This window comes from Schistocerca nitens, chromosome 10 (genome assembly GCF_023898315.1).
Source record: "Schistocerca nitens isolate TAMUIC-IGC-003100 chromosome 10, iqSchNite1.1, whole genome shotgun sequence".
In the NCBI taxonomy this organism is placed as follows: Eukaryota; Metazoa; Arthropoda; class Insecta; order Orthoptera; family Acrididae; genus Schistocerca; species Schistocerca nitens.
The window spans coordinates 171,972,825-171,997,930 of NC_064623.1; the positions used below are offsets into that span (position 1 = coordinate 171,972,825).

The 25,106-nt window shown below is 43.2% G+C and overlaps 1 protein-coding gene across 1 annotated transcript in view; it reads left to right on the plus strand.

Annotated features, from left to right (window-relative positions):
* LOC126209969 (uncharacterized) overlaps positions 1–15,458 on the plus strand; it is a 36,909-nt gene extending 21,451 nt beyond the window's left edge. The window contains exons 3-4 of the mRNA XM_049939081.1: positions 14,868–15,268; positions 15,427–15,458. Of these exons, the coding sequence (XP_049795038.1) occupies positions 14,868–15,268; positions 15,427–15,458 (433 nt within the window). The remainder of the gene's footprint in view (positions 1–14,867; positions 15,269–15,426) is intronic.
* Positions 15,459–25,106: the final 9,648 nt, after the last annotated feature.

The following is a 25,106-nucleotide window of genomic DNA, read 5'->3' on the forward strand; positions in this document are numbered from 1 at the left end:
ATCACAGACGCAGTCCCTTTGATTGTTCAGAGATGCCACTAAACCCGCCCAAAGGTGTAAACAACCATGCCTGAGCAGCGCCTATTAGACGGAGGAGGTCCGGCAGACGATCAGTTCTGGTCATTCCACCATGAAGGAGGTATACGGCTCGTGCCTACACGGTCAATACCGCGGTTCGATCTCGAGCGCATTGTTACTTTGTGTCAGGAACGGATCTCAACAAGGGTCGTGTCCAGGTGTCCTGGAGTGAACCAAAGCGATGTGGTTTGGACGTGGAGGACATGCAGAGAGGCAGGAATTGTCAATGACATGCTTCGCTCAGGCCGCCCAAGGCCTTCTACTGCAGTGGATGACCGCTACCTACGAATTATGGCTCGGAGGAACCCTGACAGCAACGCCACCGTATTGAATAATGCTTTTCGTGCAGCCACAGGACGTCGTGTTGCGACTCAAAGTGTGCACAACAGGCTGCATGATGCGCAACTTCACTCTCGACGTCCATGGCGAGCTCCATCTTTGCATCGTACAGATGGGCCCAACAACACGCCAAATGGACTGCTCACGACTGGCATCACGTTCTCTTCATCAATGAGTGTCGCATATGCCTTCAACCAGACAATCGTCGGTGACGTATTTGGAGGCAACACGGTCAGGCTGAACGCCTTAGACACACTGTCCAGCGAGTGGAGCAAGGTGGAGGTTCCCTGCTGTTTTGGGGTGGCATTATGTGGGGCCGACGTACGCCGATTGTGGTCATGGAAGGCGCCATAACGGCTGTACGATACGTGAATGCCATTCTCCGACCGATTGTGCAATCACATTGGCAGCATACTGGCGAGGCATTCGTTTTCATGGACGACAATTCACGCCCTCATTGTCCACATCTTGTGAATGACTTCCTTCAGGATAACGACATCGCTCGACTAGAGAGGCCAGCGTGTTTTCTAGACATGAATCCTATCAATCATGCCTGGGATAGATCGGAAAGGGTTGTTTACGGAAGACGCGACCCACCAACCACTCTGAGGGGTCTACGCCGAATCGCAGTTGAGGACTATGTGGACCAACCAGTGGCTTGATGAACTTGGGGATAGTACGCTACGAAGAATACAGGCTTGCATCAATGCTGGGTATCAGAGATACCGGTGTGTACAGGAATCTGTACCACCACCTCTGAAGGTCTCGCTGTAGAGTGGTACAACATGCAATGTGTGGTTTTCATGAGCAGTGGAAAGGGCGTAAATGATCTTTGTGTTGGTATCTATTCCAGTTTTCTGTACAGATTCCGGAACTCTCGGAACCGAGGTGATGGAAAACTTTTTTTCATGTGTGTGGATACTCTCCTCCTTATTTATTGTGTAGAGCGTCCGTACCATGTCATTAAAATTCCTAGGTACAGCAAGGATTTTCATAGTTCTGTCTTTCTCCCGTCCAACAATTTCTTAATTGGAGCTTGCTTCTTGCTTACTTTTCATCAGATTTGCCTCTGCTGTATTTATCTTCATTCCATATTCCTTGTCACTTGTTGCAATACTCTTCAGCGTCTGCTGTGGCCCCCATTTTCATTTCGCCAGCTCTGCTTTTCAGTTACATACATTTCATCCTTCCTGCAGTTACAGGGCCTCTTGTATCCTCTCTGGCCTTAACTATAAGTTATTCTCCATATACACCGATCAGCCATATACACTGACCAGCCAGAACATTATGGTCATCGACCTACTATCGATATAAACACTTTCAGGCGATAACAGTGTCACCTGTCGAGTAATGAGTGCTAGACACAGAATCGGTGCACATAGTATCAGCGAGTGTGCTGTCTGTCTGTGTGTAGAATAGAGAAGGCGTCGGATCTATCTGAGTTTGTCCAAGGGCAGATTGTGACGGCCCAGAGCCTCGGCACGAGCATTTTGAAAATTGCAAATTGTTAGAGAAGTACTGTGATGCGTGTCTTCAAGACCAAGGTGGAACCACGTCCAGGAGTCGTGGGGCTGGCAGCCACCCCTCATTATAGATGTCGGACGTCATGGGTGTGGTCCGACTGGCAAAACGGGGCAAGCGTTGGACTGTGGCAGAACTATAGTGCGCGTCATTTACGACGGCGGCCGAGTTTAGGTTTGTTCTACGCATCTGCCGTCAGAAAACACAGTCAGCCAATGAACAGAGAACGACGTTGCCATAGCTCGATTGCAGTGCACAGCACGGAAGAGTGTCTTCAGTTTTAGAAACATCCAGTCACAAATAAAGTAATTGAACAAAAGCAATGTTTTGATAGCAGACTTTCTTTTATAGAAATTCTGGAAAAAAGCATTCTTTATACCAGTTGCTTGATATTTTATTAATTAATAAAGCCAAATAAGCAATAAGCCTCCTGATTCAGGCGATAGCAAGGGAAGGTGTTTGTATCATTCTCACAAACCGCCTTTTTGCGATAAAGAACAGTGATAATTGTTTATTTCCTAATGTACTTCGACGAAACGTCAGTAATTCACAGTCCTACCAACAGTGTTTATTGGTATTTTGCGTGATGTTTTATATCCTCCAGGAGTTCAGATGAACAACGAGCCTAATGTAATGTGTTAGGCTGCTAAGTAAAAGGTTTAGAGTTCAAGTCTTGTTTTCTTTATTTAAAAACAATATCGAAGTGTCTTACATCACGAATTTTATTCGTTTGAATGTAATTTTTTGAAATTTCTTGTGCTTTGTCTCTTCGTTATAATCATAATAAGTTTTAGGTTTTTGTAATTTTGTCCTCCAATATTTCTTTTCAGAGCAATTAAAAACAATGAAAAGGCACACATATAATATTCATGTTATCTGTTTTGTTTGTATATCTTCTCTACCGCAGTCGCTGTTTTACTAATCATATTGAGATATATTGTTTTGTGACAGTATTAAAAGTATTATTTAGAGCAGAATTTCGGCTCGTACGTTGCCGAGCTACTTGATTGTCTGACGCAATTCTTTGCTTCGCTGCTTTGGCAACATCATATTCAATGTTTTCGTCTACCTATGTTTTGGCAAGTATTTGCTGTCCGTTGTGACAAATTGTTTGCGCACTGCGCCTCACTGACAATATATTTTATTTTCTATGTTTTATTACGTCCACAATTCAGTTTTGTGTACTTCGCCAACTTTGTTTTAATCAGAACTTTTTAGAAAAAGGCGAAATGACTATGGTATAAATAAAACTTTTCTTATACTCGCGAAAGGCGGAATATTTCTCAATTATATTACATACGACACCTATCTGGTACTTAAATTAAATGAGATATTTTTATACAGTAAATTTTATATGAAACTTAGGTATCTTCTCCACATTTCATTCTCAACATTGTGGCAACTAAAATCGACCATACGGAAAGTATAAGCTACGGACTTTTACCTCTGCAAACTCTTCAAAACTTCGTGCAATGGTTTACTACATTTAATGCTGCACAATAACTACGCTGAACATCGAAACAACATTAAATTATTTATGGGGGAAAGGTATCAGTCAAGAAGATGTGTAAAAATCAAATTTTTGGGCCAAGTAGTTTTTGTGAAATCAAATGATAAGTGTGTCAAAGCAGTCGGAACGCCATGTGTCTGCACAGGCGAGCAGTGCAGTGATGACAAAATGGCGCACAGCGCGGAATGCGGGATGCACGTCTCTGTAGCAGCGAAAGGGTTAATGCGGCCGTGGTGGCTTTACTTCATAAACTGCGCGCTCCCACCTAAACGTAAGTTTGCGAACTATACTGTACTACGGCGCTGCTTCTCTTTACGCGTGCGTCGTTTGCAAGTGGCAGCGCATCAATCTCCCGCCTCTGAGCGGGCGTGCGCGATTTGCCAAGATAAAAGAATTGAACTATAACATGAGAGTTTAATGCTGGACAGAGTACGACTGTGTGTGAACACAGAGGGCACCGAACGCTCCTGAGGATGGGCCTCTACAGCCGACGACCCGTGCGTGTGCCAGAGTTAACACCACGACATCAGCAACTGCAACTGAAATGGGCACTTGACCATTGGCACTGGATGTTGACACAGTGACAGAGTTTTGCACGGTCTGATGGATCACGGTCCCTTCTTTACCATGCTGATGGGACGGCGCGAATCCGTCGTCTTCAAGGGGAACAGCCCCTTGACACCTGTACTGCGAGACGGAGACAAGCTGGTGGCTGCTCCATTATGCTCTGGGGAAGACGAAGCCCAAAAAGTGCAAGTGCAAGTGCTGCGTCATACAGTAGACGGACGACCGCCTCCACCATCCACTCGAATCGCACTGCACGGAGTGAACATTTGCGATGGCTTTCTCGTCACTTCTCCCCGGTCCAGTAAACTTTTCACGAATCTCGCCAAACGGGCAAAACCATCCGCGCTTCGGAAACGCGTATTTGACGGATGTAGCAGTTCGGAGAGCTTACGTATGCAAGAACTTAAAATTTCGTTGCAGACCGTTCCGTCCGAGAGCAAATTTTTAAGCGTACGACTAACAATATTTCCATTTTGAGTTCTTCTCCAAACGACACAGAATTACAAGAGTTATTACCCACTTCAGTTTCATTAAAGGGTTTTTACAAATAAGTGCAGCTCATTGTCAAACACAATTTGCCGCAGAGAAAAAATTTTTTAAAATAAAGTTTGACCATCAGTTCTCGATGAATTGTATAATAAGAAACTGACCAGTAGAAACATAACTGCACTTCGCACTACACTATCAGAATAGAGAAAACTTAAAAAAAAAAAAGAAACATAACACGCAAATGTTCACTCGACACTGAGGACCATTACCTGCTGTTTCATCTCTCCTCATTTACCTTTCAGCGCCCCTCCTGTCAATTCAGCAAAATTCATTTTGTTTATGAAATAGAAAGGCCAATTCGTTTGAAAAATTATTCTCCAGTGTGGAAAAACTGACAAGTTGCCTGCAATCACCGATAGTGCTAATATAAATGTGTATAATGGAAAAAAAAAACTTTGTACAAGAGTTATGGACTATTCGTTCGTGTGGTGCATTATTTCTGCTTGTGCTTCTTGAAGTGTTGACAGAAGAGCCAACACCGTGTTGCTAGAGGAGGCCGAAATGCACGCTTTTAGCTCACGCAGATTGGCGTGAGGTCTGGAACAAGGTAAAGTAATTATCCTATAAAGAAAAGAACGTAGTTCTTGGAATACTTAACTTTAATCCACAATTGTAGAACATCGCACTTTATGATACATGCTTCATATAATAAATATCAATTGAATATGGCGTCTTGCTAGGTCGTAGCAAATGACGTAGCTGAAGGCTATGCTAACTATCGTCTCGGCAAATGAGAGCGTATTTGTCAGTGTAGCGTCGCTAGCAAAGACGGCTGTACAACTGGGGCGAGTGCGAGGACGTCTCTCTAGACCTGCCGTGTGGCGGCGCTCGGTCTGCAATCACTGACAGTGGCGACACGCGGGTCCGACGTATACTAGCGGACCGCGGCCGATTTAAAGGCTACCACCTAGCAAGTGTGGTGTCTGGCGGTGACACCACACTTCTGACATAGACACTTGCATAACATACAGACTTCTGAAAGGAGGAAGAAACTGATGCTTAATTGTGAAGAGTGGAGTTCAGGTTAGCCTTCTGCTTCTATGTCTCGGGGTAACACAGTTGGTAAGGTATAAAAAATGTTGCAGACATTTTGTCCTCCCGGTGGGACTGTGCACCCTAGCCGCAGGGACTAAAGGTTCCTTAGTGTACAGAGATGGATGTGACCGTCACCAGAGTCACCAGAGTTTGTGAAATTCTAAAATAAAATTATTATAATATTAATAAAATATATTATTAATCCACGTCGGCATCCATGGCTCCGTGACGGCCAAAGAGCATCGTACACCGGTTGCAGACCACGTACACTCCTTCATGACGATCATGTTTCCGGTTGGCAGCGGCATTTTCCAGCAAGATAATGCGCCGTGTCACAAAGCCAAGAATGTGATGGACTGGCTCGGCGAACACAGCGGCAATTTCCGACTGATGTGCTGGCTCCCCAACTCACCAGATCTGAACCCGGTCGAACACATCTGGGATGTGATGGAACATGGCGTCGGAGCTCATCACCCCTCCTCGGGATTTACGGGAATTGGGTGCCTTGTGTTTTGCAGATGTGGTCCAGAGACCTAGCAAGACCTCATTTCTTCCACGGCACGACGCGTCGCCGCTGTTATCTATGCCAAAGGCGGACATGCCGGCTATTAGGCAGGTGGTCGTAATGTTCAGGCTGATCAATGGACGTAGCGATAGCTGTTAACTTCGATGTTAGTCGCAGTGAGAAACAGAACAGATGCTATCAGTTGCTGAAGAAAAATGGTGCATTTCACATCGTTTCAATAGGTAAATGAGTGGCCAGGAAAATAGAATTTAAATATTTAATTCCAATCCCAAAGAAAGCAAGTGGTGATAGATGTGAAAATTACCAAACAATCAGTTTAATAAGTCACGGATGCAAAATACTAACGAGAATTCTTTACAGACGAATGGAAAAACTGGTAAAAGCCGACATCGGGGAAGATCAGTTTGGATTCTGTAGAAATATTGGAACACGTGAGGCAATACTGACCCTACGACTTATCTTAGAAGCTAGATTAAGGAAAGGCAAACCTACGTTTCTAGCATTTGTAGACTTAGAGAAAGATTTTGACAATGTTGACTGGAATACTCTCTTTCAAATTCTGAAGGTGGCAGGGGTAAAATACAGGGAGCGAAAGACTGTTTACAATTTGTACAGAAACCAGATGGCAGTTATAAGAGTCGAGGGGCATGAAAGGGAAGCAGTGGTTGGGAAGGGAGTGAGACAGGGTTGTAGCCTATCCACGATGTTATTCAATCTGTATATTGAGCAAGCAGTAAAGGAAACAAAAGAAAAATTCGGAGTAGGTATTAAAATCCATGGAGAAGAAATAAAAACTTTGAGGTTCGCCGATGACATTGTAATTCCGTCAGACAGCAAAGGACTTGGAAGAGCAGTTGAACGGAATGAGGGAATTAGATTAGGAAATGAGACACTGAAAGTAGTAAAGGAGTTTTGCTATTTGGGGAGCAAAATAACTGATGATGGTCGAAGTAGAGAGGATATAAAATGTGGACTGGCAATGGCAAGGAAAGCGTTTCTGAAGAAGAGAAATTTGTTAACATCGAGTATAGATTTAAGTGTCAGGAAGTCGTTTCTGAAAGTATTTGAATGGAGCGTAGCCATGTATGGAAGTGAAACATGGACGATAACTAGTTTGGACAAGAAGAGAATAGGAGCTTTCGAAATGTGGTGCTACAGAAGAATACTGAAGATTAGATGGGTAGATCATACAACTAATGAGGAGGTACTGAATAGGATTGGGGAGAAGAGAAGTTTGTGGCTCGACTAGAAGAAGGGATCGGTTTGTAGGACATGTTCTGAGGCATCAGGGGATCACAAATTTAGCATTCGAGGGCAGCGTGGAGGGTAAAAATCGTAGAGGGAGACCAACGGATGAATACACTAAACAGATTCAGAAGGATGTAGGTTGCAGTAGGTACTGGGAGATGAAGAAGCTTGCACAGAATAGAGTAGCATGGAGAGCTGCATGAAACCAGTCTCACGACTGAAGGCCACAACAACAACAACAACCTAAACTTGTATAAATGTCTTCAGAAAAGTAAGTAAATCATAGTAACACATACAATACTGGTGTGCAAGAAACATATGGCAGACAACTTTCCGCTACGTAAGAAAATCAAGCAGACCAAGTTCAGTACAAGTCGCAAAGCATTTACATAGATTATTTGATAGGGAGGATGACTAAATTTTCCGAGAGCATCTTCAGTTTTAATACGTGAGGCACGCAATACTTTCACTGAAATTCAAGTTGAAAATGCTCTGGCACATATTCACAGTAACTTCGGCTTCCTTTGCCTTTGCCTTTGCAGAAACTATTAGAAATTGTTGAGTATGGTAAATGCACTGATTCTAGCGGCGCCATCCGGCTGTGAGTAGTGAATAAGTTTGACGCTCCTTTGTCAAGAAATCTAGGCTACCCGCCTTTTGCTACTACCTGCAGAAGCCTATGTGGGTAGAAAAAGTCGCTTTAGCAGGCTACGCTTCAGGAATATCTGAGCATCTAAAATTTGCGCCATCGACGTTCTGTGGTGATGAGATATCGTAGTCCTTCTTCAGAAATATTCTTTCTGATCGTGATGTTTTATGCCTGCTGATAATTGAGAAACGTACCTGGTTATTCATTGTGCTTCACATTGAAAGGCTGATTATTGATTGTGCTTCAGATTGAAAGGCAAGGTAGGTCATCTCAGTAATTTCAGTGGAGGCGGACTTTTTAGTAATTTCCTTTTACTACCGTAGAATAGACTTTCAAACAGCCGGCAGTTATAAAAGTGGAGGCGCGTGAAAACGAAGCACTGATTGAAAAGGAGTGAGATAGGGTTGGAGCGTGTCCCCCATGTTGTTCAATATGTACAATGAACAAACAATAAACGAAACCAAAGAAAAATTTGGAGTAGGAACTAAAGTTTTGGAAGAAGAAATAAAAACCTTCAGGTGTTCAAATGGCTCTGAGCACTATGGGACTCAACTGCTGAGGTCATTAGTCCCCCTCGCGGTTCCAGACTGCAGCGCCTTTAACCGCACGGCCACTTCGGCCGGCACCTTCAGGTGTGCCGGTGACATTGTAATTCTGTCAGAGACAGCAAAGGATTTCGAAGATCAGTTGAAGAGAAAGGACGGTGTTTTGAGAGGAGGATATAAGCTGAACATCAAAAAAAGCAAAACAAGACTATGGAATGTAGTCGAATTAAATCAGGGGATGGTAAGGGGATCAGATTAGGAAACGAGATACTGAAAGTAGTAGATGAATTTTGCTATTTGGGAATCTATATGATAATGGCCAAAGTAGGAGGATATAACACGTAGACTGGCAATGGCAAGAAAAGCATTTCTAAAGCAGAGAAATTTGTTAACATCGAATATAGACAAAGTGTTAGGAAGTCTTCTCTGAAGGTATTTGCCTGGAGTGTAGCCATATATGGAAGTGAAACATGAACGATAAACACTTTAGATAAAAAGACAATAGAAACTTTCGAAATATGGTGCTACAGAAAAATGCTGAAGACTGGATACTTAGATCATGTAACTAATGTTGAAGTGACGAATAGAATTGGAAAAACAAGAAATTTGTTGCACAATTTGACCAAAATAAGGGGTCGGTTGATAGAACAATTCTGTGACATCAAGGGATCACTAATTTATTATTGGAGGGAAGTGTTAGGGGTAAAATTCATAGAGGGACACCAAGAGGTGAATACATTAATCAGATTCAGAAAGATGTGGGTTGTAGTAGTTATTCATAGATGAAGGGGCTTGCACAGGACGGAGAGATGCATCAAACCAGTCTTCGAACTGAAGACCACAACAACATTGAAAATAAAAAAAATGAAATAGAATAAAATTGCCTTCTTAATATACCTTTCGTGTTTATGGTATGTTTAAGTGCCTATTAAGGTCATATGGTAAGCTGTCGTGTAAATCAGAAGTCGATTTCCAATGGAATTATTATTTCATGTTAACCATGCAGTAAAATTTTTTTGTGATGTTACGTATTTTCTTACATATCTGACACATTTTCATGACTTATATTTTGCATGTTGGCAGTTCGTCAAAATCTGGGCTCTATTACTGGCCCATGCTTTTAGTAAAACTAAACGAAGTTATGAAAGTAAAAATGTGGCGTGTCTTGCTTACAGACAGCGGAATGCGGGGAAAAGAGACGACGCTGAGGGAAACTGAATTTTCATCAAGCCATGGCTGTTCTTAAAAGCTTGCAGTGTACACATTTTGAATCCACTTGTTATAAGACATCACACCACATAATTTTAAGAGAAAAAGAAATTGACTTGTTGGAACGAAGTGACCACTGTGAGTCTAATGTGGCCAATGCCATCACTACAAGATCCTACGTTTGTTGTTCTGATTTCTGGACATATTTTGTAGGCATCCTGGTGCCCTAGTGTCTGGAACAAAACCAAACAGATACAATAGGTAGTTTTCAGTAGACTTTTTCTATTAGACCAAGTAGACCAGAGATACTTTTAGATTTTTTAAAATAATAGCTGTATAATTTAAGTAATTCAACACATTCCCAAAGGGAATGGAACTGATATGCAATAGTAACTAGTTTGTACACTCAATTAAAATGTGTGAGCAGTACCCACTCGTCACCACATTTCACAGCTCTGTATGTTATGCAACATTCCACTAATAATTTGGATACTGAACAAAACGATAACGCAATCACATTGAAACAAAAACTTACTGTACCTTCATTATATTCGTTTAGGGGACTCAAAGAGTAAGGTTTTTTACCCATGTGTTGCTTAATGTCTTTCAAAGGAAGTTTTTGAACAATCTGATGTATGAACCACCGATTTTGATCTCACACTTTTCTCTGAATTGCATTTTGTGCTGCAAGTGAAATAGAACAAATTAATTATTCATGTATAGTATAGGTACAAATACCTCGAAATAAGAACAATGTAGAAGCTCGATTTTTTTCTGTAAGTTATTTACACAAGTATGTTTGAAGTTGGCTTTTAAACAGATGTTGCTGCCATCAGTTATAATTAAAAATTTTTTAATAATGATCATAAAAAATTCTGTAAGTAGCTTAAAGCTTTTCTTTAAAAAGTAATTAATTTCCACATTTACGTCATGAGAAGAGTCTAGTTTCAGTGAAGCAAGTTTTAAGATAGTACGAAATATCTGTCTTTAATAACTTTTAACCAATGAGTGCCAGAACTTCAAAAAAGTGAACTTCTGGGTAATTCAAGTTGAAGTTGAACTTGGTTCCACACCAAACCAGCATGACACTAACGCACCCCAGGTTGGTATTTAACTTCTTTCTGGTGTTGTTCTCCCTCCCTTTCCTTCTTCACACGGCTTCTGTTCTGGCTTTTATGGTGGCTACTAACACTGATTTCTTTGCTCTGAAGAATCTCCTGTGATCAATGGCAATCAAAGTTCTTTGCATATTCAGTCCACCAGGCGTTCCCATCAATTATGTATCTTAAACCTTGACACTGAATCAACACTGAAACACAGCAGAGCATCCAGGGCACTTATTTTCAAGGTATTTAAGCCGACCAGGACAGTTTGTAGGAACCATTCCCATATAAAGTTGTTAAAGCGCTCATTTGGGTTTTCAGCCCTACTACGTAATTACTTTTCTAATAACCTTACGTCACTAAGACATTATAGATTAAGAAGTCATAAAAAACAAGCAAGTGTGAACAAAATTTTGTTTTTAACAGACCTGTTTGCGTGAAATGGGGGTGGTGTCATCTGTGAAGACACTTTTAAATTCCTTTAATTTTTGGGCTTTCTCCGATACAATTTCCTCGAAATAACACTGTCTTTGTTCAGAAAACCATCGAGAATTTTGTAAGACAAAAATTAAAAAATCGATTTTTTGACACATATTCACCTATCAGTCCCCTTAAATAAGGATCATCTAGTCGTGGGAGATACTTTAGAAACTAGAATTGCATAAATGGAAGTCGATATCACAATTACCAAACATTTATTGTAATTTAAACGAAAAAACAGCGCAGAATGTGCAACGTGACTATTAGGAAACGTAAACACAGAAATCTAACATGAAATACTGGAGCTAATTATGTGGGATTTTGACTGACATCGTTATAATCACTGAAAACAGAACGAAATCAGGGTTCCTCACCTGACCAAATGGCAGTTTTCAATCACCAAGCGAAATAGTGGAGCGAACTTCACACTCAAGATGCACAAAGGGCCAGTCAAATGCGAGCTACTCAGAGTACAGTCTCAGAAATGTGAAACTAACATCTCATGCTCTTAGCAATAGGGACACTTACATCTTCGAACTGCACAGTCAACACCAGACGAAGACCAGAAAGCAAGAGATAAGAATTCAAAGTTTTCTTTTCTCAGCACGAACTGCGTTAGAGGGGCCATGGCATGGTTGTAAAAATGTGATGAACGTGGGAGTGTCTCAGAGCAAGAAAACTGAGGGAAACACTGCAAAACTTTGCCAGATATGCCAAAAAATGCATATAAACAGTTCATTAGTATGGTATCGAGTTCGAATGATGTTATTTGTTGACGTAACACACATGGTGTGTAGCAGAGGAGGCCACACACAGGATTGGCCGGACGAAAATTCTTATGAGGTGGTACGAAATTTCCCGCGTTTCGTTGGGTACTAGTAGGTGGAATTATTGTAGACGCAATGGTAAATAGATACTTGCCCCATCTGAAGTTGGCACTTGGGGGCTAAGGCACCCTTGCGGCCGCTTGTAGGGGATTAACGCCTGGAAGTTGCAACTTCAAGAGTATGGCGAGTAGGCCCGGGAACCTTCCAAGGCTGCCACCCAACCTCAGGCAAGCTCTTCTGTCGCAGCTCAGTGGCAAACAATGGTTGTTTCGGAATCCACGTCATTACGTGAGAAGCTTTCAAACATTTCCCAACAGTTTGTACTTCTCACTATAATCAGTATACAGGGTGTTACAAAAAGGTACGGCCAGACTTTCAGGAAACATTCCTCATACACAAATAAAGAAAATATGTTATGTGGACATGTGTCCGGAAACGCTTACTTTCCATGTTAGAGCTCATTTTATTACTTCTCCTCAAATCACATTAATCATGGAATGGAACACACAATGGAAACAAACAGCAACAGAACGTACCAGCGTGACTTCAAACACTTTGTTACAGGAAATGTTCAAAATGTCCTCCGTTAGCGAGGATACATGCATCCACACTCCGTCGCGTGGAATCCCTGATGCGCTGTTGCAGCCCAGGAGAATGGCGTATTGTACCACAGCCGTCCACAAAACGAGCACGAAGAGTCTCTATATTTGGTACCGGGGTTGCGTGGACAAGAGCTTTCAAATGCCCCCCATAAATGAAAGTCAAGAGGGTTGAGGTCAGGAGAGCGTGGAGGCCATGGAATTGGTCCGCCTCTACCAATCCATCGGTCACCGAATCTGTTGTTGAGAAGCTTACGAACACTTCGACTGAAATGTGCAGGAGCTCCATCGTGCATGAACCACATGCTGTGTCGTACTTGTAAAGGCACATGTTCTAGCAGTACAGGTAGAGTATCCCGTATGAAATCATGATAACGTGCTCCATTGAGCGTAGGTGGAAGAACATGGGGCCCAATCAAGACATCACCAACAATGCCTGCCCAAACGTTCACAGAAAATCTGTGTTGATGACGTGATTGCACAATTGCGTGCGGATTCTCGTCAGCCCACACATGTTGATTGTGAAAATTTGCAATTTGATCACGTTGGAATGAAGCCTCATCCGTAAAGAGAACATTTGCACTGAAATGAGGATTGACACATTGTTGGATGAACCATTCGCAGAAGTGTACCCGTGGAGGCCAATCAGCTGATGATAGTGCCTGCACACGCTGTACATGGTACGGAAACAACTGGTTCTCCCGTAGCACTCTGCATACAGTGACGTGGTCAACGTTACCTTGTACAGCAGCAACTTCTCTGACGCTGACATTAGGGTTATCGTCAACTGCACGAAGAATTGCCTCGTCCATTGCAGGTGTCCTCGTCGTTATAGGTCTTCCCCAGTCGCGAGTCACAGGCTGGCATGTTCCGTGCTCCCTAAGACGCCGATCAATTGCTTCGAACGTCGGGACACCTTCGTTCTGGAAATCTGTGTCGATACAAAGGTACCGCGCCACGGATATTGCCCCGTGCTAATCCATACATCAAATGGGCATCTGCCAACTTCGCATTTGTAAAGACTGCACTGACTGCAAAACCACGTTCGTCATGAACACTAACCTGTTGATGCTACGTACTGATGTGCTTGATGCTAGTACTGTAGAGCAATGAGTCGCATGTCAACACAAGCACCGAAGTCAACATTACCTTCCTTCAATTGGGCCAACTAGCGGTGAATCGAGGAAGTACGGTACATACTGACAAAACTAAAATGAGCTCTTACATGGAAATTAATCGTTTCCGGACACATGTCCACATAACATCTTTTCTTTATTTGTGTGTCAGGAATGTTTCCTGAAAGTTTGGCCGTACCTTTTTGTAACACGCTGTAATGCTATTTCGATGAGGTGTTGATCTTCTCGATGGAGTGTGGGGAGGTGGGCGTGTTAGTGTGTGTGTGTGTGGGGGGGGGGATCAAGGTTGTGCTACCTGACACATATCGTGTTTACATTACGTGAACAATTCTGCACTCACCCGTTGCACTACCAAAACACTTCGCCTCAGGCGAGCGGCAATTCCCTGGATGGATGCATCACATTTTCTCATGAGAATAATGCGGCCTCTTTCAAACTCAGTGCTTTGACAATACGGTTCGGGCATGGGTCTGCGATGCATCCGGGACGTCTGCTCAAGTCGCACTTATCCATTACCTTCGGTTTGGAGCGACAACGAGAACCGCAGGCAGATTTCACCGGTAGGTATTGTTGCGCCGCGATATCTATGTTCACCTAGAACCCGAGGGCGTGGTTGAAATGCTAATCATTTCCGCAGAACATACTAATGTACCTGTCCTGTGTGTAGGAACGTCAAGTCTCTAGTCGTTCAAGGTGATCGGATTTTTCTCAACATGAGTGAAACGTGGTGTGTGTTCCCTACCAAGAAATCCTGACACCAGCGAAAATTGCCGGACTTTGTTCAACAAGTTTTGATGTGGTACTGATCCAAATGTTTTTTGGAACTCGACTGTCCTAATCCATGGCTCTCATGATATGGAACAAAAGACACCGCTGAGTTTCGCGTAAAAAACTCGACACATTATTTACGCCGAACGATGCAATGGTTTTTTTCTGTATGTTTCAGGACAGACCAGCTGAAATACGAGAAGGCATCCGACCACTTGAGTGCAGAAGCGGGTGGACGCTATGAGGAGTGCACTTTGGCCCTGGTGTTCCTGCGCAGCCTTCGAGAGGGACTGCAGTTCATCCTCTCGTCAAACGATGCCGCGGCTGACAAGTTCGACGATGTTGTGCTCTGCTGGAACGACGAGGAAGACTCCACTGTATCGGCCCTCTTCGGACAACTGAAATACAAGACGTCAGCTAAGCGCACAACTATAAGCAGATCCAGTCTAATGGGGAATAAAAAGGATTTTAGCCTTAGGACGTACCGCGACTCTTACGTTAAAATCAGAGACTCTTTAGATGGTGGCAGTTACGCACTTGTACTGTCCACAAATATTGACCTAGACGACGACGCACAGAGTATGTTTGTCAGACACGAACCAGAAACAGTTCCCGGAATGAAACTTCTGGATTCGGGCGGTTGTTGCTACAAGCTGAATCCAAACGACAAGGGCGTTAAACAGGCACTGAAACGCGACGAGCAATTTATGCAACACTTTTATCTTTTGTGTAATCAGAGCGATTTGAAAACAATGAAGGACAAGATTAAGACAGAACTGAAATTGTTACTCGGTGCCGATGGAAGTTGCTGCGAGCGCATGTGTGACAATTTGTGCGATAATCTCAGGGAGTGGATGAACACGCAGGATCTTTGTCTCACCAACACCTGGGAAAGCTGGCTGAATATTGTAGATATGTACATAAAGGGAGTGTCTAAATGCAATAGTATGCTGACCCCCATAAAGTATAGTAGTGTAGAAGCACTTGAGAGGCACATCCAGCGCAGCAATCCAGCTTGGATTAGGCCGCCAGGGAAGGAAGCGACGGGGCTCTCGACCACGAAAGTTCATCAAGCAATCCGTGATGAGAGACACATAGTGGTCAGCGTGACACGTCTCTGGGAGATGGAGGAAACAATTTTGTGTTGTTGGGGCCCGTTCTGCCGGTGGCTGGTAAGTTTGAGTATAATTTTTATTTACTACTTCTTCATAAAGTACACTGATGGAAGTGAAAGTGATACACCATGAAGTACCAGCGCCGTACTTGTCAAACAGTGGAGATATTCATCATTTGATGGATATTAAATGATTGAGCTTCCTTTTGGATCTGGGAATATCATCAGTATCTGTATGACGTGTAAACCCCCACCCTTCTTGTATTCGATACGGGACAGAAGCAAACACTCTTTGAATGTAAACTTGCCACGTCTGAAACACGTCCTACCTCTCGAAAGCAACACATTTTGTTTCCGAAAGCAGACTGATTTTATTCAGGATTCCAATATACTTTATCATTTCTTACTGTAGTGGCTACGAAACCATATTTTTCAACATAATCTCTGTCCAATGCGACAGGCTTACACCATCTTCCTGGGAGGACCTTAACGCCCGCATAGTATCACTCTATTAGTCGACGCAGCAGCCATTGTCTTACTGCGTCAATTGTAGTGGACTGTTAAGGCAGCCAGTCCACAGTGAAGTAGCCGAAAGGGCACGCGTCAACTCACGCCGTCTGGCGTTAAGTCTGGAACAGGATTCGTAATGAATGTGATAAAGAAAAGAACGTAGCTACTAGAACACTTAACTTTTATATTGTCCTTTGGTATACAGCATTCTGGATGATACAAGTGAGACTGTATCTTGAGGTACATGCAACGTTACAAATGGTGAATGGCGCCTTGCTAGGTCGTAGCCATTAACTTAGCTGAAGGCTATTCTAACTGTCTCTCGGCAAATGAGAGAAAGGCTTCGTCAGTGTAGTCGCTAGCAACGTCGTCGTACAACTGGGGCGAGTGCTAGTCCGTCTCACTAGACCTGCCGTGTGGTGGCGCTCGGTCTACGATCACACAGTGGCGACACGCGGGTCCGACATGTACTAATGGACCGCGGCCGATTTAAGCTACCACCTAGCAAGTGTGGTGTCTGGCGGTGACACCACGTCAATGACTTCTCAATCATCCACGCACTACTTCCTATGAATGACATCCTTCAATGGGCCAAGCAGATGGAAGTCTGAAGGTGCGAGTTCCAGGCTGTAGCGTGGATGAGGAAGAACACTCCAATAAAGATTTGTGAGCTCATCTCGGATGTCTTGTAGGACGTCCAGTTAAGCAGCGAGACGTTCGACTGTGATCCACCTCCAATGAAAGTGTCCTCACGTTCCAACATTGTAAGGGTCACAGCTGTGCGCGACCGGCCAGCACACAGAACATCAGACAGGTTTGCGCGGCCTTGTTGCGAAGGTGACAGACGCCGCGCCCAGTGACTCATCGTGCTTTTGTTCACTGCAGTGTCTCCGTAGATATTCTGTGAGCGCCTATGAATATCTCTGGTGCTTCTGTTTTCCGCCAAAAGAAACTCAATGACAGCTCTTTGCGAACGTATCTCCGTTACAGACGCCACTATCAAGACTACGTATAGCGCCGCCATATTTAGGGGCCGAAACGGGAACATTCCACGATGTCCCGCAACAGCTTCCGCATTTTCCAGCTGAAATAGGCGGACAAAGAAAAAGTTTTCCATTACTTATTTAACACCCCTACTAGTATACGGCTCCCCATCGCATCCTGTACATGCTCTATGGTTTACAAATCAGGAGACTGGCCGCCCCAGGCAAGGATCCGTGCATTCCTCGAAGTGTTTCTGTATGTACTGCAACGGGGTCTTGCGTTATCCGGTTGGAATATGTAATTTGCTACCCTGGTCATGAAGGGCACGACAGAAGAGGTTTACCATTTTTGCCACATACTGGCGAGAATCCATCCTTCCCTCTAGAATGACCAAACTGTTCTGTTTATCTTGCCCAGTAGCTTCCCACAGCAAGATTCCATGAGTTGAGGAGGTGTGGGCCTCGAGAAGCGCCGCTTCAGTGACATGTCACCAGTTCATCTACAGATACATTTTGGCATCGATCTGAGTGCCAGAAAACGGAGCGAGACTCATCGCTAGAAACCACAGAATGCCACTCAACGTCCCAATTGGAACTGGCTCAGCATCATGTAAGATTTTGTTTCCTGTCGGTGGTAAACAATGCATGGTAACCCACTTATGGTAGCCTGTTGTGAATGATTCGTGGTGACACTCTGCCTGTGAATTCCGGCCGGATTTCATCCGACTGTTAGTCAGATGATGACGATGATTTTTGATTTGTGGGGTGCTCAACGTCGTAGTTATCAGCGCCTGTACGAATTCCCAACCTGACCAATTGCAGTCTTGCCAATTCCTGAATGATGATGAAATATGAGGGCAACACAAACACCGGCAGTCCCTGGACTGATTAAATCCCTGACCCAGCTGGAAATCGAACCCAGGATTTGTTGATCTAGAGGCAACAACGCTAACCACTAGACCATGAGCTATCTGTGTATACTAGTCAGGGCCAGGTCAAGTGTTACACGTTCTTCTTGTACAGTGTGGAGCTGGTGTCTAGTCCTTTTATCACGCTATTGTCCCGAGTTGATCAGCATGACTGCTAAGTGTCCAGGTATCTGTGAGATCTGTCGGTATGATGCTTCCATGTCCTTCATGGCAATAAATCGACCTTTCTCAAAGTCTGAAAGATAGCGAGAAGCTGTACATGCGTCTCCTCTGGGATTCTTGAGTTGCGATCTCAACTTGAAAAGTTACGGTATCCCCCTCACCATTCTACATCTGTAGGAATGTCTTTTTTGCGCACTGATAATACCGACGGGAACCAAACACAGGGATGAAATTTTCCTCAACATCTCTAACAGAAATACAAATACAGTTTGCTAGCGTTCGCTCAAGGTGTTGATGATGTAGTACTTCCCAATTCCATCCGTGTGTAAATGTACGCACTTGAGCTCAAATAATGTACAGGACAGTGTCGATGTTGTTGTTGTTGTCTTCAGTCCTGAGACTGGTTTGATGCAGCTCTCCATGCTACTCTATCCTGTGCAAGCTTCTTCATCTCCCAGTACTTGCTGCAACCTACATCCTTCTGAATCTGCTTAATGTATTCATCTCTTGGTCTCCCTTTACGATTTTTACCCTCCACGCTGCACTCCAATGCAAAAATTATCATCCCTTGATGCCTCAGAACACGTCCTACCAACTGGTTCCCTACTTCTTGTCAAGTTGTGCCACAAACTCCTCTTCTCCCGAATTCTATTCAATAACTAACTAATGTGATCTACCCACCTAATCTTCAGCATTCTTCTGTAGCATCACATTTCGAAATCTTTTATTCTCTTCTTGTCCAAACTATTTATCGTCCATGTTTCACAACCCTACGTGGCTACACTCCATACAAATAGTTTCAGAAACGACTTGCTGACACTTAAATCTATACTCGACGTTAACAAATTTCTCTTCTTCGGAAACGCTTTCCTTGCTATTGGCAGTCTACATTTTATATCCTCTCTACTTCGACCATCGTCAGTTATTTTGCTCCCCAAATAGCAAAACTCCTTTACTACTTTAAGTGTCTCATTTCCCAATCTAATTCCCTCAGCATCACCTGACTTAATTCGACTACATTCCATTATCCTCGTTTTGCTTTTGTTGATGTTCATCTTATATCCTCCTTTCAAGACACTGTCCATTCCGTTCAACTGCTCTTCCAAGTCCTTTGCTGTCTCTGACAGAATTACAATGTCATCGGCGAACCTCGACGTTTTTATTTCTTCTCCATGGATTTTAATACCTACTCCGAATTTTTCTTTTGTTTCCTTTACTGCTTGCTCAATATACAGATTAAATAACATCGGGGACGAGCTACAACCCTGTCTCACTCCCTTCCCAACCGCTGCTTCCCTTTCATGCCCCTCGACTCTTATAACTGCCATCTGGTTTCTGTACAAATTGTAAATAGCCTTTCGCTCCCTGTATTTTACCCCTGCCACCTTTAGTATTTGAAAGAGAGTATTCCAGTCAACATTGTCGACAGCTTTCTCTAAGTCTGAAAATGCTAGAAACGTAGGTTTGTCTTTCCTTAATCTATTTTCTAAGATAAGTCGTAGGGTCAGTATTGCCTGACGTGTTCCAACATTTCTGCGGAATCCAAACTGATTTTCCCCGAGGTTGGCTTCTACCAATTTTTTCATTCGTCTGTAAAGAATTCGCGTTGGTATTTTGCAGCTGTGACTTATTAAACTGATAGTTCGATAATTTTCACATCTGTCTACACCTGCTTTCTTTGGGATTGGAATTATTATATTCTTCTTGAAGTCAGGATGGTCGAAAAGTCAATGTTTGTGAACTATCGCTTGGCCTAGACAGATGGAATTTAATCTGTAGTGTGCTATTCTTAAAAGCTACACGAAAAATTGAATACCTTAATAAATATTGGATTAGAAGGTAACGACGCACCATGAAGGCAATACGAGGAAAATAGTAGATCTCATGTACATACACAAACGAATGATTACAATTGCAGAAAAATTGGATGATTTACTTAAGACAAAGAGGTTCACAAACAGAGCAAGTCAATAACGCGTCGGTCCACTTCCGGTCCTTGTGCAAGCAGTCAGTCTGCTTGCCATTGATAGAGTTGTTGGATGTCCTCGTGGGGGATGTCGCACCAAATTCTGTGCAACTGGTGGGTTTGATCGTCGAAATCTCGAACTGGTCGAAGAGCTGTGCCCGTAATGCTCCAAACTTTCTCGATTGGGGAGAGATTTGGCGACCTTGCTGGCCAAGGCAGGGTTTGGCAAGCAGGGAGACAATCGGTTGAAACTCACTGTGTGTGCACGTGGGCGTTATCTTGCTGAAATGTAAGCCAAGGATGGCTTGCCATGAACGGCAACAAAACTGGGAGTAGAATATCGTCGACGTATGGCTGTGCTGTAAGGGTGCCGCGGCTGGCAACTAAACGGGTCCTGCCGTGAAAATACCGGGTGATCAAAAAGTCAGTATCAATTTGAAAACTGAATAAATCACGGAATAATTTTGATGGAGAGGTACAAATTGACACACATGCTTGGAATGACATGGGGTTTTATTAGAACCAAAAAAATACAACGTTCAAAAAATGTCCGACAGATGGCGCTTCATCTGATCAGAATAGCAATAATTAGCATAACAAAGTAAGACAAATCAAAGATGATGTTCTTTACAGGAAATGTTCAGTATGTCCACGATCATTCCTCAACTATAGCTGTGGTCGAGGAATAATGTGATCAGCACTGTAAAGCATGTCCGGAGTTATGGTGAGGCATTGGTGTCGGATGTTGTCTTTCAGCATCCTTAGAAATGTCGGTCTATCACGATACACTTGCGACTTCAGGTAACCCCAAAGCCAATAATCGCACGAACTGAGGTCTGGGGACCTGGGAGGCCAAGCATGACGAACGTGGCGGCTGAGCACACGATCATCACCAAACGACGCGCGCAAGAGATCTTTCACGCGTCTAGCAATACTTTTTGTTTTTGGTTCTAATAAAACCCCATGTCATTCCAAGCATGTGTGTCAATTTTTACCTCTCTATTTACATTATTCCGTGGTTTATTAAGTTTTCAAATTTATACTGACTTTTTGACCACCCGATATATGACACACCAGATCGTCAGTTCCGGATGTCGGGCCATTTGGCAGGCAAAAGTAGAGTTCGTATCCCACCGCTGTGCGACCTGTCTCCAGACAAGTCATTGCTGGTCATTGGCGCTCACTTCGAAGCGGAATTCACCACTGAAGGCGATTCTACTCCAGTCAATTAGACCCAGATCATTTGTTTTTTTGTACATGTACATCACGTTTACCGATTTCCGTTCCACCTGGATAATTCCTTCGAGGAGCGATTTCAGTATATATATATATATATATATATATATATATATATATATATATATATATATATATATATTTCAGTCCAGATCCATTAGTGTTTCTATTTTTTCCATGTGTTGAAGTAAAAACAAAATATTGTGTGGAAAAGTTCCTGTAACATTAGGGTTTATTATTTTTCATTAAGGCTGGAAAGAATTTTTTTTTGGAAAGCACTGCATCATATTCTATACTAGGAATACTGATGTCTAGCATCTTCTTCGGAATTTTTACAAACATTTGAAAGTATCACTAGCTGGCAATGCTGTAAGATGGTGAGATGATCTCGAGCCGCTTAGACACGTGACAAGCACCACAGTATACAACCTCTATATCAGACAGTTTCATGCAGGTGTCTATGTTTTTGTGTCAGTGGTCGAAGAGTTTAGTCTGTCACTGAATTCAAGGTATCGGAATTATTACTGGTTTTGTACTCTCTTCCACTTGTAACTCAACTGTGTTTCGCCTCTGCATGTGCATGTATCTTCCCCATTTAACAATACCGGCCTATGTGCACAACAATTGGACTTCAGTTTTCGCTCAGGTTTGTCACCGGCTGCATACAGTGCTAATCTTGCCTGTGTCTTTCTTCAGTTTAGCTCCAGGGCACTTTAGTGCTAAAATTAAGATTTGTTTGATCAAGGCTCAGTGGGTGTAATTTACAGGCATGAGCAGTATCCGTTAAAATGTGTTGTTTCTGTGGCTGAGGAATGTAGTGATTCTAATAAATGGTGTATGCCGTGTATACTAAACTGTGTGTGTAGCAGTCTTTCATCACTTCATTAGTGCTGTGTGCTCCTTGGTTTACTGACGAGATAAGAACTATTAAGCTTCACATATTTCCATTCTAACTACATGTTTGTAAACATTAGAGACTGTAAGAGACCTTGTTATCGCCTGTAGGATCTTAAGGACGCGATTAAAGGCGGGTGAACTTGCAATTTTGAACTTTTAAAAAGTTCTGGCTATTTGCTTCAGTGATAAATGCCGCAGACGCCCATTCAGGTGGTGTTTCAGCGAAACTGCGCAGCTGCCAAGGCTTATCACGTGACCAGGTGATTATGTTACATACTCAACGGTACCCCAATACCATCATCCCTTGACCCGTGCTGGTATAGCTACGACGAATGCAGAGTGACAACTTCCGTTCCACTTTGAGTCTCCACGCATGAACATGTCAATCATGCTGTTGTACCCTGTTGTGAAACCTGTCTGAGGAATCGAGGTGGTGCAACGCCGTATGCTGTGTCCAGTGTCTGTCCCCTACCACGTTAGGCAATCTGCAGCAACGGTCGCCGTGCTGACAGTCCATGGTGCTTGAGACATCGTCGCAGTGGCATTTTATTGTCTTTTGGAAGACTGTGTTCCGCATCTGTACAGTCCTGCACTACTGAGAGAACAGTGCGTCTGCTTACGTGAAAGATACTGCTCGAGTGGCTATTTCATTAGGACTCAGATTTACAGAGACATTGATTGTGGACCCTGAACTACTGAAGACATCAGTAGATGTTTCTGCAGTTCAGATCCTACGAGGCAGCAGACATTGCGGCAGAAGAAACAAAGCAGCAACTCATTATACTCTCAAGTGGTTCTTTCATTGCAGTTTTGGAGGTTATTGCTGCCTTTTTCTCCTAAATAGCTGAGAACCGGCAATCTTCGTCATCGCAACTTACATGAATTTTACAAAAAGTAGTACAGGATCACAATTATTGAATTATATAAAATGAAATCGTCACAACTTCTGAACGTTTGCGTTAGGACGTTCAAACTGAACGGTTGGTCGCAGGGCATGATGGGAATTAGTATGCGCATGCGCCTTGTTGCTGTTGGCCATTTGCACGGTACAAACATTGCCTCAGCATACAGTGCTTGTGAAGCCCTACTATGCGATCAATAACAGCCCAACTCCCTCTCAAAGGAAGTTTGCGACTGAGTTCAAGCTGAAGACAACGGGTGCATATTTGCTAACAATCAAGAATGTGATTCGCAAGTTAGAGAGATGGTTCAAATGGCTCTGAGCACTATGGGACTCAACTGCTGTGGTTATCGGTCCCCTAGAACTTAGAACTACTTAAACCTACCTAACCTAAGGACATCACACACATCCATGCCCGAGGCAGGAGTCGAACCTGCGACCGTAGCAGTCGCAAGTTAGAGAGAAAGGGCGGTGTTCGTGATGACAGTGTTGGCAATGTCGGTCGTCCTAAAAGGAAGAAAACACCTGAAAACATGAAGCAGAGACGCTATGTGTTTCAAACCAGCTCCAGGAAAACGATCAGACGAGGTTCACAACAGGTCGAAATCAACAGGGAGACAATGCGACAAATTGTTGTTGAAGATCTGCATATCTTCCCATACGAGATCAAACCCATCTGCCATTAAGCCCCAGGGCCTTGGAACAGTGGTTTTGTTTCACCAACACTAATGTCCACAGAACTATCGAACAGGTCTTTGATGTGAATACAGTTTAGTTTAGCAACGAAGCCCACATTCATTTGGATGGATTCGTCAATAAGCAAAATTGGTGCATTTGGTGGACTGAGAAGTCTCTTCACCCTCAAACAGGTGACTGTGTGGTGTGCAGTGTACAGTCACGGAATAATCGGTGTGATATTCCTTGATGCCACGGTCTCTACCATACGGTACGTGAATATTTTGGAATATTTATCATTTGGATTTGCAGCTCCTTGTGTTTATCGTGTTTGCAGTTAAAATTGTAGGATGTGAGGTCCGCCAGTTATGCAAAATACTGTTTTTTCGACGTTCACAAACATTTTTCAGCACCACTGTGTCATCATCAGTGAGTTTCCGTTTCATTTAATCTCTAATGTGAACATTTTTACTAAATGATTAAAAAAATATGTGGATAGCCCTCGATTGGCCGCCATATTCTCCGGATCTGAACACATGCGATTCGATTTTGTGAGGCTAAATTAAAGACAAAGTGTACAGCAATGACCCCAAAACCATTCCTGAGCTGAAAACAGTTATTTAGGGGGTAACTGACAGTATCGATGTTCTGACACTTCAGCGTGTCATGCAGAATTTGGCTTTTCGTCTGCGCCACATCATCGCCAATGATGGCAGGCATATCGAACATCCCATAACCTAAATCCGGATGTCTGTAGTTAATAAACCGGCCGCTGTGGTCGAGCGGTTCTAGGCCCTTCAGTCCGGAACAGCGCTGCTCATATGGTCGCAGGTTCGAATCCTGCCTCGGGCATGGCTGTGTGTGACGTCCTTATGTTAGTTAGGTTTAAGTAGTTGTAAGTCTAGGGAACTGATGACCTGCTTAGAGCCATTGAACCATTTGTAGCTAATAGTGTGCACGGCGTAGTTTGTAACTAATTTACGTTTTTTCATGTAGGTCAATAATTGTCACCCTGTAGGTTCCCCACTAGTAAATGATTATATG